General features: G+C 37.1%; 1 protein-coding gene across 8 annotated transcripts in view; it reads left to right on the forward strand.

Annotated features, from left to right (window-relative positions):
- Positions 1 to 20,009, forward strand: part of obscnb (obscurin, cytoskeletal calmodulin and titin-interacting RhoGEF b) — a 571,330-nt gene that overhangs the window by 152,689 nt on the left and 398,632 nt on the right. For all 8 annotated transcript variants that reach the window (XM_039753252.1, XM_039753258.1, XM_039753256.1 and 5 more), the window contains 6 exons: positions 2,125 to 2,394; positions 4,405 to 4,671; positions 8,285 to 8,551; positions 9,424 to 9,536; positions 14,300 to 14,453; positions 14,859 to 15,020. In XM_039753252.1, coding sequence (XP_039609186.1) covers positions 2,125 to 2,394; positions 4,405 to 4,671; positions 8,285 to 8,551; positions 9,424 to 9,536; positions 14,300 to 14,453; positions 14,859 to 15,020 — 1,233 coding nt within the window. The remainder of the gene's footprint in view (positions 1 to 2,124; positions 2,395 to 4,404; positions 4,672 to 8,284; positions 8,552 to 9,423; positions 9,537 to 14,299; positions 14,454 to 14,858; positions 15,021 to 20,009) is intronic.

Here is a 20,009-nt window from a genome sequence, read left to right on the forward strand (position 1 = left end):
AAAGATAGAGGCCTTCCCTGCCAATGTCATGGGAGAGTATCTGGATTAGACTGAAAGTTATTAGCAGACCACAAGGTGTTCAATGCAGCAGTCAATTAAGGGATGGTGTGTGTGGTTTGGAGGAGTTTGGTGAGAACCTAAAGATTTTTGGGCAGATTCTTAGTGGCTCTGGAAAACAATTCACTGACCCAGCAACTGAAGGTAGGACTTCTCCCTATCTCTTATCTCTCTCCGATTTTTGGGGAAAATGTTGACTTTGGCTATGAATGTTCTTCAAAGTTTGTTTCCCACTCAGAAGCAGTGCAGAAAACATCTGTTGTGATTGTTTCCATTTCTAGGCTTGAAGTCACAGCTATGTTTTCCTGTGCTATGTTAAATGCTGATAACTTGTGAAACAAGGAGGTGATGGAAAAAGGAAAAAATGGAGAATGAGTTTGTGTAGCAGGGTCTATTATTTCGGTGTGTATATAAAGATGAAATAACTACATTAGTTGAAAAGCTGTTGGGTAGATGAACTCTGTTTGAAAATGCTGAAAGATCTTACAGCTGTGCAAGCGTTTACATATGGTAGGGTGTTGGAATGAATCTCATTTTCAGAAGAATCCATGTTTATTCCACCCTGACAGTATAACAACGTATAAATTACCTGCACAATTACTGAAGGAATAAAAGTAATTTGTTAGTCCTATTTATATCTGCTTTGTAGACTTTTTTTAACACTTTCCCTGTGATATTTTGGTGTAGGGCCTACAAGAATACTTCATTCAGGTGCCATTGTGGTGTGTAATACATTATTTGTGTTGATGAAGTATGAATTATGTTTGCATGATCTGTGGTAAGTCAAGCCCGTTAAGGTCAAATGTTAGTGATTTGCATGGATATAATATTTAGCTGCATCTGAGGTTTGTAGGACATCTCCATCTCTTGCAACATTAAATTGCATCATTGCAGTTTTGAAAATAATATTGTCCTCTCTGCTCCATCACGCTGTGACCTTTGATGAGTACTGGAGCAGTTAGCAAAGTGTAATGTAGTCTAGATGAGAATTACCCTCTCTAAATCTGAGACCATGATCAGCATTTTATTTGATCTGCATAATCTATATAAACATTTTAAACAAAAATTAGACAAATTAATATTAAATATGATACCTAGCCTCTGAATCAATTACATGATTTACTTTAAAGGCCTTTCCTTCTGACATCAATATGTTTACAGGTTTCACAGTGAGCTAAATCATACTAACAACAACAATTTATTTCGTGTATACCTCAAAATCACCTAAGGAATGCTTAAAGGGCTTTTAACATGGTTTTTGACAGCCCCCCAGCCTCGAATCCCTAAGAAGACAACAAAACCAGACCCCCCACCCCCCCGAAAAAGCTCTAATAGGGAAAAAATGGAAGAAATCTTGGGAAAGGCAATTCAGAGAGAGACCCTTCCAGGTTAGGTTGAATGTGCAATGGGTGTCAACAATGTGATAAATATGCACAAAACCGAACACAAATAATCCTCTTCATAGAGATAGATGGCCAAACTATCATTGTCACCTCAGATATAAAAAAAACAATAGCATAAACTACTTTGTTCTTGCACAGTAGTCCTCACCAAGTGCAGCTGCATAGTGCTATGACAGCTTTGAAAACAAAATGCAAGAATTGATTATACCTCTCACTAAATGCAGAACTATCGCATTTATGGATAATGGTTTATTCAAATACATCAACAAAGTAACTAAATGAAAAACAACAATATCTATCCATCAACTAATTGTAGAACCATGGCCAGATGGTGTGAAAGAGGTGAGAGACAAGCCAGACACAATCAATTTTGTCCTTTTTGAGTCTCCAATTAACTTGTATGTCTTTGTGTAGGAGGAATTTGGTGATCATTAAGAAACGTCTTACCAAAGCTGTGAACTTGACAGAAATAAAGTGTTAAAACAATCACCAATATTTTTTTTTAAACATTCTAAACTTGTTTATTAATTTCAAAAAGTTGCATAACTATTTTCACAGGAGGCAGACTTCAAAAAAATGTAATCTACATGAGAGCAATGATTTTTCAAAATAAAATGTCAAGTGTCTGAAATTTTAATATCTGTCTTTTTTCTGTTTATGGTAGTGCCCCGTGTTGTAAGATTTACTGGAAAGTTGAACAACGTGGCAGCAATGGAAGGAAAAGATGCCACCTTTAAGTGTACACTGTCTCCAGCTGATACGATAGTGACATGGTCCCATAAAGGAGTGCCTGTCAAAGCAAGCTCCAAGTTCCGTATAACACATGAGGGTATGACCCATTCTCTGACAGTTATTGATGTGACTCTAGAGGATGCTGGAGAAATTACTGCTGAGTCTGAAGGGAAGGTTACTAAAGCAAATCTTCAAGTGCAAGGTAAGTTTATTCTTTTCCCTTTGCTATGTATTAATCTAAAAATAGCTATATACTATACTCATAGAAGGTATGTGGTCTATTTAGCTTTGAAAATGAAACAGGCCTATATTTTTAATACTCATTATGTTAAGCACAATGTCAATGGTGAAAGACATTTAAAAGGTTTATTGGATCTACTCAAGGGTGGCATGTTGGCGCAGTGGTAGCACTCCTGCCTCGCGGTAAGGAGACCTGGGTTCGCTTCCTGGGTCCTCCCTGCGTGGAGTTTGCATGCTATTTGTGTGGGTTTCCTCCAGGTACTCCGGTTTCCTCCCACAATCCAAAGACATGCAGGTTAGGTGCAATGGCGATCCTAACTTGTACTTGGTGTGTGTGTGTGCCTTGCAGTGGGCTAGCTCCCTGCCCGGGGTTTGTTTCCTACCATGCGCCCTATGTTGGCTGGGATTGGCTCCAGCAGACCCCCATGACACTTTAGGTAGGATATAGCGGGTTGTTTAATGGATGGATGGATGGATGTTTATTTCAACAAGCAAGTTTGGGTTATTTGTTGAAAAACATTCTTTTGTTGCGCTGAACAACAACCGAGGAAGGATCTTCGGACAATATGTGAACCTTGTTTAAAAATTCTATAGATCTCCTTTATATTTTTGGCATCCTGGCTGGAAAGTGAAAACCGTGATCCCTCATGCAGCCTACATTAATTTGGGGTCACTCATTCAGCATCTTATTAATTGTTCTAATAAATTACCAGAATTGCCAAAGGCAAAACTGAAATGAACTAAGTGGTCATTCAGCTCTTTTAGTTACAGTTTCCTCCTAAAAGACACAGAGTTTTTCTGTTTGCCTGCAACATCCTTCAAGCAACAGGTTCCTTATACTCCCTACTTAAAGTGCATCCACTATTGTTGTTGTGTGAAATTTTGCATGCAAGTTGATAAATATTTTGTATGTCTTTATTTGTAACTTAGGCAAAGCAACATAATATTAGTACTTCTTTAGTGAAAAGCATTAATTTTTAACCCCTGGGACTAAGTCAGGATAGTGAATTTTATGACAGGGTTTGGGGAAGTGCCTCAGACAAGATCGGTAAATGTTTCTCTGCAGGATTCTCTCAGTCAACACCCACAGGAAGGCCAGACTGCCTAGCTGGCAAGCTTCACCTTAAAGCATGATTTTGGGGTCAGGTGTGAAAGGTTTTCTCTGCCCCATTGTTCTGAAGTATGGCTGTTTGGAGTGGGCTTGTATCAGAAGCCTTTAAGTACCATGATGCCCTATTGGCTGTAGGTGTTGGACAGAAAAATCTCTCTCTCTGACCAACTGATGAAAGACCATCTCACACACCATGAACTAAAAAGGATAATGACGAGCACAGCTCGGCAGCTATATTGAGACAGGCATGTGCCCTGTTCTGAAGAAAGCTGACCAAAAATGAGGACTTAAATAGAGACATTTTAAGTAACTAACAAGTTTGTGTGCCGCCTGAAACTACACATCTGCATTTATCAGGTTGTATGGTTGCCAATATTCAAATGTACTTTGCATATTGTTATTATTTTATGAATATTATCAATAATACATTATTTAAATTGTAACTTAACTCCTGCTTGTCTTTTACTACACCTAATTGCCTAAGGTTATAGATGTAGAAGGGAAGGTGTGGAGAGGTTATATGGTAAAATACCTTATACACTGCGGTAAGTCTGTGAGATTTAAGACATTCTGACCAAGGCTACATATTAATAATACAAAAGGGGAAACCAGAGTAATATATTACTCTGCCAAGACAAAACAACTATGTATGCCAGACTTAGCATCCTCTGTGTTTGTCTATCCAAACTGACATAGTCCATTGACATTTTGTTTTTTGCGCCCCTTCAGAAAGCTGCTGTTAAACCAAAATTAGCTAATACATAAACATATTAATTTCCATTGTTTTAATAGATTATTTGAAACTGCATATCTAAAAATATTATTTAACGTCAGTTAATTCAGGATTTCCTTGTTTTATAGAGGCATTTGTATTGTTTATGAAGAAACTGGAAAATCAGTCTGTGGAGGAATATGGCACAGTAATCCTGGAGACTGAACTCAGCAAACCCTCAAAGGAGGTGAAATGGATGAGGAACAGTGTGGTTTTACAACCAGGAGAAAACGTAGATATTCGATCTGAAGGAGTCAAACAGACTCTGATTCTGAAGAATGTCACTTTTGCTGACCGAGGCATTTATTCTTGTGAAACCCTGAATGATAAAACACAAGCTAAGATTACTGTGGAAAGTAAGAAATTTTACTCTCCATTAATCTGTAAACTTTATAAAGCTGAAAGCATTATAAATTGGCACTGTAACATTTTTATCTTCTTCAATGCTTTATTCAATTTATTTTCTTATACAGTAGATAAGTGTGAAATATAAATGCTTTAAATAGTACATGCTCTTAACGGATATGTTATTGTCAATATTTTACAGGTTACAAGTTATTTATTTATAATCAAAGTATATAGTAGTTTGCCACATGAAATTGCATTCTAAAGTGAAGCATGTTTCATATATTTTAAAATATAAGTAGCCTGCTCTTGCACTTTATAATGGACTTATTGGGTACCAGGGTCCTAATGTGAAAAGCATTAAAACATACCATACTGTTAATTTTTTAAGCCAAAAATGTTACCAAGTTTTAGTCCATGTCTTCTAATTGTACACATTGTACACATTATAAAAATAGTGAATCCAAATTGTGTTAAGAAGAAAAAAAAAACACAGAAAGCAAAACATTGTGAGATTCAGCCATTATAATAGAGTCCAGCTGTACTTCTCTTGGAAAGTCATTGTCAAGTGCCATTATTGACCTTGAATGTTGATGCCCAGAAGAGAATTGCTATCACTGATGTGTAGACATTTAAAGGGTGGTCCAGATCTAATTATGCAACTTTTAATGCAATGCAGGAAAACAATACAAGAAAAAGAAAATGGCTGTTCGACTGACAACCATCTACCCTTCATTTTGGAATGCAGGGCAGGTGCTGCCATCTATTGGCAACAAAAATATTTTTTTGCGAATTCTCTATGTAATAAACTTAATAAGTTATAGTGTAATGAAAATTGCATAATTAGATCTGGACCACCCTGTACATAATAACTTTAAAAACTTTTGTAAGTTTAGTACAGAGTGGTACTGCAGGGCTATTATTGCTGCCCTGTAGTGCCAGGGCCTGCATAAAATCTGCACATTCTCCCAGTGTATTTACAAATGTGTATAGGTTTTAGTGTCAGTTTTTTATTGGCATATTCTCAGCAAGATCAAGTTATCATACATTAAAAAAATCAACCGCTGGTTTATGGCACTTCAATCTGTTTCCTCATGTTTGGGTTCTACCACACATTCTGCTTTTTCATTTTCCGAGTATTTTTTTATCATGCGTGCAAATGACATTTCACAGAAAGTGCGACATGCAGGTGGCTTAGCTCTCATAACTCCATTCATGACTCCCACTACAAGCAGGCAAACAAGCAGTGGGGCAGTGTCATGCCTAGGGTATCAAGGAGCTGACACCGCAGCTGCAACTATACTAGCAAAGGACATTTCTGGTACTGTAATGCCATGGGAAAACGCACTTTTGTCCGAAGGCAGAAGTAAGAGAAGTCAATAAGTAACGCTGAAGATGCGGAATGATAGTAAACAATAGTAATCATTTTGTACAAGTTTAGTGCTAACTAGGATCTGTCATGTGGACTGTGTTTTTGACATGCCTGATTTAGACAATCTGAGCCTATCTTCTTAGAAAAGCACTATTATATAAGGGAGCGGGTTGAACTGAATGGATAGAGATTCTGATCAGAGTGAGAGATATAGGGATAAAAGCTCAAGAAATAAGAATATTTAATGTATGGTGTGCAGCCAAAAGATTAGAAATATATTTTAAAATTCTACTAGATTAATGATTCTTGACAAGGATGTACAAGTCTCCAAAGATAAAAGTGTTTAGGTTTATACAAGATTAGGAAAGCAATGCACAGCTATTTGAGATGAAGGATTTTTTTTTAATAGCAGGATGATGGAACACAGCAAACAAGAAAGCCAGGGAAAAGGACAGTCTTGGGTTCTCTGGTTTTCCTGTCACATCCCTGCAGATGGGTCTCTAAGGTTTATTGGCAATTTTAAACCGACTCCATCTCAGTGTCAGTGTGGTTGAATGCTTGATTGGTGCCTTGTGATGGAGTGGTGCTACTGTATGTCCAGGGCTGTTTCTTACCTTGCATCCAGTACTGAGATGGATTCTGACCACCGGAAACCCTGAACTGAATTAAACAGGTTTAACAAATTTTTTTTTTTTTTTTTTTTGGTGAAAGGGTATATTTTTAGGTATAAAAAAGTTGATATTTAAAATAATGTTTGTCATCATTAGTGCATAAAGAAAGATTAATTTGAATCAAACATATATAAAGTAAAAATATGTCTTTGATAGTTACAATGATTTCTGCTTAATATGGTGTGCTAAAAATATTAGAACATTAGAACAATCTAGATGAGAACAGGCCATTCAGCCCAACAAAGCTTGTCAGTCCTATTCACTTTCTTCACATTCTTTTAAAAAACATCAAGTCTAGTTTAAAAAGTGCCTAAAGTCCTACTGTCTCGCAGTGTTTAAAGCGTTCAACTTCACACCATGAGGCTGTGGGCTCAGAATCCACCACTGACACTGTGTGACCCTGAATAAGTCACTTCACTTACCTGTGCTCCAATAGGAAAAACAAAAGAAATGTAACTAATTGTATCACAAATGTTGTAAGTCATTTCTGATAAATGCATTGGCCAAATAAATAAATGTAAATGTACTTGGCTGTTCCTTGTGTAGAAAAAAAAAAACTTCCTAATGTTTGTGAAAAATTTACCATTAACAAGTTTCCAACTGTGTCCACATGTTTTTGATGAGTCATTATAAAACTTGTTTATAACCTCCTTGGACTTGTACACCACAGATAGGACTATATAACCAATCATTCTCTTTGCCTTCTTAATGGCTTCTGAACACTCTCCGGAAGTTGACAGTGTAGAGTCCTCTACGACTCCCAAATCCTTCTCATAAGGTGTACTTTTCAGAGCTTCCATTGTTTACTCAAATCTAACATTTTTACTTTCTACATGTAAAACCTTACATTTACTGGCGTTAAATGTGATCTACTACAAATCTGCCCAAGCCTGTATGCAGTCCAAGTCCATCTGTAATGATCTGACTGATTCCAGAATATCTACCAGTGCACCTATCTAGGTATCATCTCCAAAGTTAACTAGCTTCTTACTTGCATTCCTATCCAAATCATTTATATATAGTAAAAGTAGTGCCAGCCCTAGCACTGACCACTATGGAACAGAACTCTTAACATCATCCAATTCCTTCTGTTAATTTTTCTGTAATGCACGTTAAGCTTAAAGCAATAATTTCTTGGATCTGCCTGGTCACACTTTTTATAAAAAAAAAAAAAATGAAATAATATTTTCTGTTTTCCAGTCCTTCGGAATTTCCCTAGTGCACAGTAACTTCATTAAAATTTGTGTCAATGGTTTATATATGCACTCACATGTACTTAAGAACTCGGGGGTAAATATTACCTGCTCATGGATATTTGTTGCATTTTAGCCTATATAATCTAAGCAGTGCTTCCCCCCTTGTACTTCTTCACAGACCTCAAAGAAATGCATGTTTACAGCATCTGCTATTTCACTGTCTGTATTTTTTAATTCCCATTTACTATTCCTGATGCACTTCACCTCCTCCTTGACTGTTCTTTTACTACTATTTTACTATGTGAATTCAAGTGACTAACTTTTTTAACGAAACATGCATATTGTTAAATTCAGTTATTAAATGCAGTTTTCTTTTTATTTTCAGTGAGAAAGATCGTTGTAGTGCATGGACTAAAGGAGATAAAGGCAGATGTAAGGCAAACTGTCACATTTGAAGTGGAGTTGAACCATGAAGGAGTTGAAGGCACTTGGTTAAAAGATGGAGTTAAACTACAAACTGGAGGGAACTGTAGAATAACTAGCTTTGGAAAAAAGCATGCCCTTACACTCTCAAGTCTTAAAAAAGAGGATGAAGGCCTTATTTCCTTCCAAGCAGAGGGGGTGCATACATCAGGAAGACTCATTATTTCAGGTAAATACAATATGTTTTTCAAAAAATTTTTTCTAGTGTTGGAATTGTGATGATTATTAATCAATAAGATGGCCACCCAGGAGGATGCTGTAATAACGTGGGATTTGAAATAGAAAAATTTTATATTAGTTAATTAATTATCGGTTATTCCTTCGGTTAAGTTATTAATCCAATAACTCAGCAATGTTACCTTACTTTTCTCTTTTGTAGGAGGCAGGTCTCCAGCCATTAAACCTATATCAAGGAAACTGAAACATGCTAGTTTTAAGAAACAGGCTAATGCAATTTATCGGCACTACTCTTTGGCAGAGTTAGTACCAGCAGGCTAAGAAAAGGTACCAGTACTCAAGGTTTAAACTGGAAGAGTTGGCTGTGAGTACTGGCACACTTCAAGGACTGAACAGTCCAAACTGATGTACAGTATTAAATGTTGATTAAATGTCACTGCTGCCTGCAGACAGATAACATAAAGTTTTACCAAATGCACTGAAAGGAACATAGCAATAAAAAAACAGATTTAAAATGTGACTAGCTGGGTAAAACAACTAAATAACAACATTAAAATAACAAGGTTTATTTCAGTTTCAGAAATACTCTTACTACTCTCTTAGTATTATGGAACTATTATATTTAAAAGTATGTTTCAACTAATGCAGTATATAGATTAAAGCACAAGTTAACAAAGAATGGTCATGTTGTTATTGGTAGTTTGTATAATTAAAAAGGATTACTTGCATCCCATTCCCTTGTTGCTATGCTAATTTAGGTTAAGATTTGGAAAAAATGACAGTGCATTTAATACACAACTCTTTATTAACATCTGAATATCCATATCTAAAATGAATAGTTGTTCATGGCTATTTTATTTGTAGAGCCAGCTGTGAAGTTCACCAAAATCCTTGAAGATATTAAAGTCCCCGAGTTTGAAAAAGTCTCCCTGGAGTGTGAACTCTCAAAATCCAATGCAGAAGTCAAGTGGTTCAAGGTTAGTTCATGGTCCTTACCTTGCACTTTTTGCTTCCATCAATCTATTTTTAAATACAATTATTGCAATAAAGTGTCACAAACAGGAAGGGTATATCCCAATGTTATCAGTCACATGAAAAGAACAAGGCCAGGTCAGATGATTGGCTGTCAATGGAAATGCTCATAGACACCTCACACTCAATTATTCAGTGTTCATTTACAGTCCTCATTCATGCTAAAACATATGCCTTTCTGATGTGAGAAAAAGTGGTGGTACCCAGACATAATCTTTGCCAAGACTGGGTAAATATGCAAGCTCTACACTGTGTCTGGTCATGGATATGAATCCAAAATTATGTAGAATTAATTATATTTAAATAACTAGATAATATTTTACATTTACTTATTTTTCTGATGCCTTGATCCAAGGCAACTTACATAATTTATGATACAATTGGTTACATTTCTTTTGGTTTTCCAATTGGAGCACAGGCAGATCAAGTGACTTGCACATGGTCACACAGTGTCAATAGCAGGATTTGAACCTAGAACCTCAGTGTTTGAAGTGCAAATCCTTATTTACTATACCACACTGCCAGTATATAACTGTACAGTCAGCTTTTGACCTTGTGAACCACCTGACTACTTATATAAGCAGTATATTTACATTTTGTGAAAAAGAATGCAACATATAAGATAATGTACTGTATAATAGTATAGCTGCACAACATGATTTTTTAAGTGGACTTACCTCTGAACGCAAATCAAACATCAGAATGTGGAAGAAAGGCGATTTAAGTTACTTTCAACGTGGCATGGTATTTGGTGACAGACAGGCTGGTCTGAGTTTTTCACATACTGCTGATCTACTGGGATTTTCACTCACAATCATCTCTAAGATTTACAGAGTCTGAAACACGGAAAATATCCAGTGAGTGGTAGTTCTGTGGGTGAAAATGCCTTGTTGATGCCAGAGGAGAATAGCAAACTGGTTTGAGCTGATAGAAAGGCAGCAATAACTCGAATAACAACTTGTTACAACTGAGGTATGCAGAGAACATCTCTGAACACAAAACATGTTGAACCTTGTAGCAGCTGGGCTGCAGCAGCAGTAGACCACATCAGGTGCCACTCCTGTCAGCTTGGAACAGTTCTCACAGGCTCACCAAAATTGGACAACAGGAGATGAAAAAGAGTTGCCTGGTCTGATGAGTCTTGATTTCTGTTGCGACAATTTAATGGTAAGTTCAAAATTTGCCATCATCAACATGAAAACATGGATCCACCCATCCTTGTATTAATGAATCAGGCTGCTGCTGGTGGTGTAATGGTGTGGGGATATTTTCTTGGCACATTTTAAGCCCTTAATACCAGTCGACAAATCTCTGCAAACTGCGTGATGCTATCATGTCAATATGGACCGAAATCCTTGAGGAATGTTCCAGCATCTTGTTGAATCTATCCCACAAAGAATTATGTCCGTTTTAAAGGCAAAAGGGGGTCCAACCCGGTACTATCACTGTGTACCTAATAAATGGTCAGCAAGTGTATATACATTTGTTGTGCTACACTGGTTTGATTATATACATTGGTTGAGTAACATCAGTGTGAATTGAATGGTTTGGATTTACAGGCAGTCAAACCCTGATCATAGCCACCTAAGTTCAACACTTCATCATTGCTTCAACATTTTTGTCATTATTGTACATATTTTAGACAAGAAGGTACAACTATCAGACATATTTTATTCTTCAAGACATATTGGTTGGGAGTCCTACATTCCAAATTATTTCTTTGTCATTCTTTAAAACACTCACACAGATCCCCCATTCCTCGCCTTGTTCTGTCCCACCCTGGCTCATTCCACATGACTTTCTTGCTCCTTTCTGCCTCTTCAATGAATTATCAGAAATCACTGATCACAGCCACTATATCTCCCCTTTTTTCACCCCATGAAACAATATTATATCATTTGCCTGAAAGTCACTGTGATTTCTGTTATTCCTTATAAGCAGCATTTTGCTCAAGGTCACTATGTCAGGAAGGGAAATTGTGCTTTTTGCTGAAAGGGCAATCCTCTTTATGGGTTGAAAACTGGAGCTGCTTGGTTTCTTCTGAATGCTGATCAACACTTTAGGTTAACTGTTTTTTGTAGTATCTCTCAGTACCTAAAGAAAGCTCAAGGCTGTGGTTTCCAAAGGCTTTTTTATTAGAGCTACAGTTAGGTCCATAAATATTTGGACAGAGACAACTTTTTTCTAATTTTGGTTCTGTACATTACCACAATAAATTTTAAATGAAACATCTCAGATGCAGTTGAAGTGCAGACTTTCAGCTTTAATTCAGTGGGGTGAACAAAACGATTGCATAAAAATGTGAGGCAACTAAAGCATTTTTTTAACACAATCCCTTCATTTCAGGGGCTGAAAAGTAATTGGACAATTGACTCAAAGGCTATTTCATGGGCAGGTGTGGGCAAGTCCGTCGTTATGTCATTATCAATTAAGCAGATAAAAGGCCTGGAGTTGATCTGAGGTGTGGTGCTTGCATGTGGAAGATTTTGCTGTGACCAGACAACATGCGGTCAAAAGAGCTCTCCATGTAGGTGAAAAAAGCCATCCTTAAGCTGCAAAAACAGAAAAAACCCATCAGAGAAATTGCTACAATATTATGAGTGGCAAAATCTACAGTTTGGTGCATCCTGAGAAAGAAAGCAAGCACTGGTGAACTCACCAACGCAAAAAAACCTGGATGTCCACAGATGAAAACAGTGGTGGATGATCGCAGAATCATTTCGATGATGAAGAGAAACCCCTTCACAACAGCCAACCAAGTGAACAACACTCTCCAGGGGGTAGGCGTATCGATATCCGAGTCTACCATAAAGAGAAAACTGCATGAAAGTAAATACAGAGGGTGCACTTCAAGGTGCAAGCCATTCATAAGCCTCAAGAATAGAAAGGCTAGATTGGACTTTGCTAAAGAACATCTAAAAAAGCCAGCACAGTTCTGGAAAAACATTCTTTGGACAGATGAAACCAAGATCAACCTCTACCAGAATGATGGCAAGAAAAGAGTATGGAGAAGGCGTGGAACAGCTCATTATCCAAAGCATACCACATCATCTGTAAAACACAGTGGAGGCAGTGTGATGGCTTGGGCGTGCTTGGCTGCCATTGGCACTGGGGCACTAGTGTTTATTGATGATGTGACACAAGACAGAAGCAGCCGAATGAATTCTGAGGTGTTCAGAGACATACTGTTTGCTCAAATCCAGCTAAATGCAGTCACCTGAACTTAACCCAACTGAGCATTCATTTCACTTGTTGAAGACTAAACTGGACAGAAAGGCCCACAAACAAACAGCAACTGAAAGCCGCTGCAGTAAAGGCCTGGCAGAGCATTAAAAAGGAGGAAACCCAGCATCTGGTGATGTCCATGAGTTCAAGACTTCTGGCTGTCATTGCCAGCAAAGGGTTTTAAACCAAGTATTAGAAATGAACATTATATTTCCAGTTATTTAATTTGTCCAATTACTTTTGAGCCCCTGAAATGAAGGGATTGTGTTAAAGAAATGCTTTAGTTGCCTCACATTTTTATGCAATCATTTTGTTCACTCCACTGAATTAAAGCTGAAAGTCTGCACTTCAACTGCATCTGAGTTGTTTCATTTAAAATTTATTGTGGTAATGTACAGAACCAAAATTAGAAAAAGGTTGTCTCTGTTCAAATATTTATGGACCTAACTGTATTCTTCATATGGGAGGAGTGGTGGCTGTGAGGCTAGGGATCTGGGCTAGCAATTGAAGGTTGTCTGTTTGAATCCTGTAAATGCTAGAAATGACTCTACTATGTTGGGCCCTTGAGCAAGACTCATAACCTGTAATTGCTTTGTCCTGGGTATGATGTTAATCTGCATCCAGCCCTGCAAGTAGGTCCTCCAATTTACAGGGAAAAACTTGGGGGTTGGTGGCAGGATTGACACTATAGTCACAGTAGAGAAACCTCACACACTATTCCAGTGTGGTGCTGAGGTGTCATCTGCTGCACTCGGGTCCCAATCCAGGTGGTTTGTCATGTGGTAGGTGCGGTAACATGCTATTAGCACATGATCTCGACCTCCTCTACTCTTTATATCAATCTCTGTCTCTCTAAGAGTTGTCTTCCTGTTTCTAATTCTTTAAATGAGGGGGAGTCAAGCTAAAGTTAGAAAATGGGATTTATTAGAAAATGGAACAAACCTTAACAAAACTGATAATGTAATTTGTCAATGTTGTCTCCACTCTTCTCAATGCACTTGCGCCACCTGCCTGGAAGTGCCTGGATTCCAGCAGAATAAAAGGTTTTCTGTTGTTCTTACAACCACTTGTGCACCGCTTTCTTCATGTCGTCATCTGTCTTGAATCGACGACCACCCAGGTGTTTTTTTAGCAGTCCAAAAAGGTGGAAATCAAATGGTGCCAAATCTGGTGAAATAGGAGTATATGGCAATACCTCAAACTTCATTTTCTCCAGACAAGCCTTGGTGTTCTTAGCAGTTTGTGGGTGGGCATTGTCTTGCAGAAAAAGGACTCCTTGAGACAGCAGTCCCAGCCACTTGGATCGAATAGCAGGCTTCACATTGGTGTCCAGCAAGTCACAGTAAATTGCATTAGTGACTCTAGTACCCCTCGGCATGTAGTGTTCAACAATAACTCAGATGACAATGTCTGTGTAGGTTTTTATTGTAGTTAATTTTACTCTTTTTTTAGTTAGCTTAACTGTTTCTTTTTATTCTACTAGGATGATATGGATTTGAAACCAAGCAAGAAGTTTGCAGTTATTTCACAGGGCAGAAAGAGAATCCTGTTGATTCACAAATGTACCAAAGAAGACCAGGGCTCTTATACATGTGATGTCATTGATGACAAGACATCAGCAATGCTCATTGTTCATGGTACAAATGAACTTTACTTTTTCCTGGAAAATAAAACCTTTTGCTTTACCATTAGAAAATAATAATGATGATCCACCATTCAAAACTACTAACAAATTAGAAATAACATCTTTTTTTTCTTTCCTGTAAGACTAGATTAGTAACCTTCTCCTGCTACTCCATACACAAAATGACAGCATGATTAATATTAGAAAATGTCTAGACTATTGTGAAAACATATATCTGAAAACCCATCAGTGTATTTTATATTTATATATAATATATTCCAAATATGCTGAAATAATTACTCTATGTAATATTAAAATGTGGCTAAATAGACTGTTACATCTTAATTTTATTATTAATTTTTTAAACCTTATACTGCAACTTCAGTGAATGACATATACGTGTTTATTTCCCATACAGCAAGAGATATTAAAATAGTAAAATCACTTGAAGATCTGGAAGTGACAGAAAAGGAGAGTGCAGCTTTCATTTGTGAAGTTTCTCATGATGAAGTGGAAGGCCAGTGGTTTAAAAACAATATAAGGTTGAAATCTGGAGAAAATATCAGGATGAGACAAGAAGGTAAAATTCAGTTAAGAAGGTGCTGTTAAAGAAACCCAATAAAGAACAAAAACCCACAATTATTTAAACAAAACCAGTTTTATTTGTCTGCATACAAAGTGTATCTGTTATAAGGAAATATAATTTTTTTATTTGTAACTATCTTTAGTGTTGAAAATAATTTCAGAATTTGATAAACATTATTTGAAATTCAAGAACAATTCAATAAATGTCTAGAATGTTAATCCATGTTCTGAAAATACCAACAAGAATAAAAAAAACAGTCATTATCATTACTTGTTACTCTTTTAATCTGTTTTCTGAAGTACTGAATCAAATAATTTTAATTACCATTATGAATCAGGCCTAACCCATAATAAATGAATGAAAGATAGAAATCCCTCTAAAGTGCATGCAAAAAATGATAAACACACACACTTTTATGAAGATCATTCAAAAATATCACTTGTCCAGAAAGTACATTTGGGCTTTGGAAAGAATCTTGCATTCCAAGTGAATGCAATGGAAATGTCAATAGTGTATGAAGAGTATATGAATACCCACAAAGCCTATCCCTGATCAAAATCAAAATAAATTTCTGTATAGCTATGAGATGAAAATAATACTCACTCTTTAAATGCTGTATGCATGCCCTTCCCCATATTACAAAAAAAAAAAAAAAAAATCTCACTTTAATGTTTAATCTCTTAATAATTATGTGCAAAAAGGGATGTTAAAATATTTCCAGCAGTGGTCCAAATTCATATTGTTTCAATGAGTATTTGACTATTTTATACCAGATAAAATAGAGAGTGCATAAATGACTTTAGTTTTACCTGGTTGCCAAAGTAAACCTTCAAACAAAAACAAAAATGTCTGCATCTAATGAAGTATACATAATAATGATAGTATAAGCAGGGATATGACATAAATTAAAAAAAAATAAAAATAAAGTCATATTTTTTGCGATGATACCAAAAAAGAAACATAAGAACAATGTATACAAAATATTCAAGTGAGTATACAGGAGTGTAGTTCAATAATCAAACTACAATACCATAAACTTATGTGAACATAGTTAACAGAAAAAGTGATAAAAAAAAATAAACAAAAATAAACATATATACAACAATATGAAAACAACAACAAAAAAAGAAAGTTATGGAGGCACTAATTAAATAAGACAATAAGTAATACAAGCATATAACACATACATATACTGTATGTAAAACACAAAAATACAGTAATATGAAAACATTAAAATGGATAAAAAGGAAGAACATAAAATTTTCATAGAATATTCTCTTTTAACATTGGCGATTTTTTTTTTTCTTTCTTCAATCCAATAAAAGCATATTGAACATTAAGGCGACAATGATTGCATTTTTCAAAATTAATAGACTACAGAGTTTTCCTACGAACAGACTCTTAATTAGCAGCACTACACTAAACTGCTAAGGTGACTATGGGAAAGCATCAGAGAAAAATGTCAGAAGAGTGCATTTTACCCCATGATAGTGTACCTGCACACATTGCTGCACCATGACAGCACACCTGTGCTCACTAGGTTATTAGTCAAAAAGTTTTAGGCCAAATGTGATGTGATTTCACTCCCCATGACTTATTTTTGTTCCCGAAATTAAAATCTGAAACTCTAAGGAAACCAATTTGCACAATGTTAGATATAGACACGGTAACAAAAGAAATGTTTCCAGGAAGGAAGCAGCACTGGGACAAGTGAATTGTATCACAAGGGGAGTATTTTGGCAGTGACTAAAAGGGAATTGCTTTAAGTTTTTTTTTTTTTTTGAGCAAAAGGGATTTTTTTTAATGTCTAGATTCAAGCTGTCCTAGGTCAGCCATTTTCCAGACTGGATCACTTCAAAATTTCACTTGAATACAAAACATCTCAAAATAGGTCCATCCTATGAGATAACACATCCACTCCAATGCAGACCAAATGTTACCACAGATGCAAGAACAGAATAAAAAGGTAAAGGATTTACCTATACTAATAAAAGGCAAAGCCCTGACTGACTGACTCACTCACTGACTCACTCATCACTAATTCTCCAACTTCCCATGTAGGTGGAAGGCTAAAATTTGGCAGGCTCATTCCTTACAGCTTACTTACAAAAGTTAGGCAGGTTTCATTTTGAAATTCTACGCATAACGGTCATAACTGGAACCTACTTTCGTCCATATACCGTATACGGCCATAGCCTGCAGCTCGGCCGCCGTGTGAGGCAGAGTTGCGTCTCGCATCATCACGCCTCCCACGTAATTGAGTGCCTGTCCATATAAGGTAAATATTCACAGGTGAAGGACTGTGCTTAGCATATTCATAAGTGCAGATACTGCGGAAACCCTCCCTCAGCGAAAGTGCGAGAGAAACTTTTAAGTGCCGGTTCTGAGCTAAAATTAAACAAAGCCAAGATCGCGCAAGATATTCGTGAGATACAAGTTTAATGAGAAGATGCAGGGTATAAAGCCTCAATGCTAAAGACCTGGCGAAGTCATGGAGAACATGGAAGGACGAGTTCACATTATAAACAAAACTTGCAATGCCGGAGGTAGAGAAAACACTAAGGTCAGATTATTCCTTTATCTTATTGGAGAGAGCGGCAGAGAATTGTGTCAGGCACTGACCAGTGATGTAAGCTGACCGGTGATGTAACACCTGATGAGTTAACCATGAGCTTGAGTGGTGGGCCGTCAGGGCCTGCAAGGCCTTCTCTGCTGGCCTAAAAAAATATCTGAATCACAAACTGATGTTAATTATATTTTGTCCATGAATGCTTATTAAATAATTCCAAATAGTCTGTCCGCTTTCTTTCATAGCTTTTCCGATGGTTGTGCTGCTTCCAGACATGTATTTTCGTATTAAAGCATTTAACCAATCACATTTCAGCCATCATTTGTTGCCAGGCAGAGAGGCCTTCACAATTCGTTGTTCAGGCCCTCTAACACAGAATAAATGATGATTAAATTGTTGCTTCAACCAATCAGATTTTGAGTTGGTGTCAGTAGTGCCCTCTAGCAGGCAGGTATACGGCAACGTCACTGTATTCAGGCTAATTGATTGGATAGAAGCCGATATGAGGAACTCTATGAGGCCACTGAATGCACCCGCAGGCGCTCCGAGCGTAAGATCCTCGCACGCACTACCACCAACTCCATGGCAGGATTCTGGACAATATTATTTGCCAGACACAGACCAGATTTCAAGACCACGAAAAACTGATGTTTGTCACGCTCCTCGACCACCAGAAGTTTCGGGAATACAAGAAAAATTTCCCGCATGCAGCCTTCTCCAGTTTAACACAAGAGCCACGGTGCAGTTTTTGATCTGTCTCGGCAAAAAACAGAACTGACTGTAATGTATGCCATGGATAATTTTACAGGAAAATCTCCCACTGATCTCCTTGACTTCCTTTATCAGAAAAATCTGAATGAGAGCATGGGGCAGCTGTACACACTGGTATATTTGGCGGTGACCATTCCCATGTACACTGCTTCTGTCGAGCGGACATTTTCAGCCCTAAAGCGAATTAAAACTTATGCCAGAAATACGACAGGGCAGGTTCGACTTTCAGCATTAGCTTCAATGGCATTAGAAAGGGACTTTTTGATTTAACTGAAGCGCACGGATAATCTGTACGACAGAGTAATTGAACTGTTTTTGAGGAAAGAGAGGAGGATGGATTTTGTTTACAAATAATCAGAATTTTTGGTGAGTAAAATGTTGCGTTTTTCCTAAATAAATTGCAAGTTTATGAGTTATTATTGATGTTTTTATGTGTGTCGCAGCTGTAGCTGCAGTAGAAAGGAACTTGTTCACCCCTGGTTTGTCTATTCAATAAAGGCATTTACTGTGGCTACGGGAGTTATCTATCTGCGATGTAGTGTATTTCTGCATATTAAGATGGTTTTTATAACCATAAATTAGTTTTTGAGGGGCAGGTTGATTCAGATGGAGCACTACTACCTAGGTGTGAAATGCACAGTCCGCCACTGGACCAGATGATATGTAAATTTGATGAACATTACAACCCGAAAATAAACGAAACTGTAGAGAGGTTCAGATTATACTTCTCCCAGTGCGTTTCTCTAAATCTTCTGTGTGGGAACATTATCATAAGGCTTAACAATCTTACTGTTACACCTTCTACGTGCACCCAACCGTCCTTATTACGAAGTCTTCCTTGCTTTACCATTGGCTGCTTCTTTCCATTCACCTTCCTAGCTCTTTATTTAAACAGTTTTCCTTCTCACTTTTCCGCTCCTTCGCTGTCTGCTCACTTTTCGTTTAAAATATGCACCTCCTTGCCTTTTTACAGTCAGCTCCCCTTACGTCACACCATGGTACGTTTAGCACAAGTTAATACAAGGAATGCCTGTTAAACATCTTACATTCACGAGTAGCGATTTGCGTAGTGAATACTTAAATGAATGAAACCGGTTATCTTTACAACGGTTCACAAATATGGAATGTAACTTCAAAACAACAAGTCCTCCAAATACAAACCTGATTGAAAGAAATAATGATAATCAAATCCTTGATGACAGCAACACTCATAACAGTGACAGAAGAATTACATTGACAATCAGATAATGTTATTTTTAAAATGTTTCCTTTTCTTTTTCATAACACACTACTTCTCCGCTGCGAAGCGCGGGTATTTTGCTAGTTAATGATAAATGAAAATGATTAAAATAACATAAATTTTCAGTTATGCTGAACGCAGTTTAGGGTTGTAAGATTCCAGATCCTATCCTTCTGGCCACAAGTCCTGGACAAGTTCAGCAGCAGGAATCACTGACTAACCTCACCTGCTTTTTTTGTGGTGACGTTGGAACAAAATCCACACAATAGTTGGAAGAACATGCAGGCTTCACACAGGCAATGGAAAGGTGTGGAATTAAAGCCCTCAAAGCTAGATCTGTGAGGCAGTAGTGCTAACCACTGTGCTACTATGTCACCTTAAAGTGACAACAAATTCTTTCAGT

Source organism: Polypterus senegalus, chromosome 5 (genome assembly GCF_016835505.1).
Source record: "Polypterus senegalus isolate Bchr_013 chromosome 5, ASM1683550v1, whole genome shotgun sequence".
NCBI classification, from domain to species: domain Eukaryota; kingdom Metazoa; phylum Chordata; class Cladistia; order Polypteriformes; family Polypteridae; genus Polypterus; species Polypterus senegalus.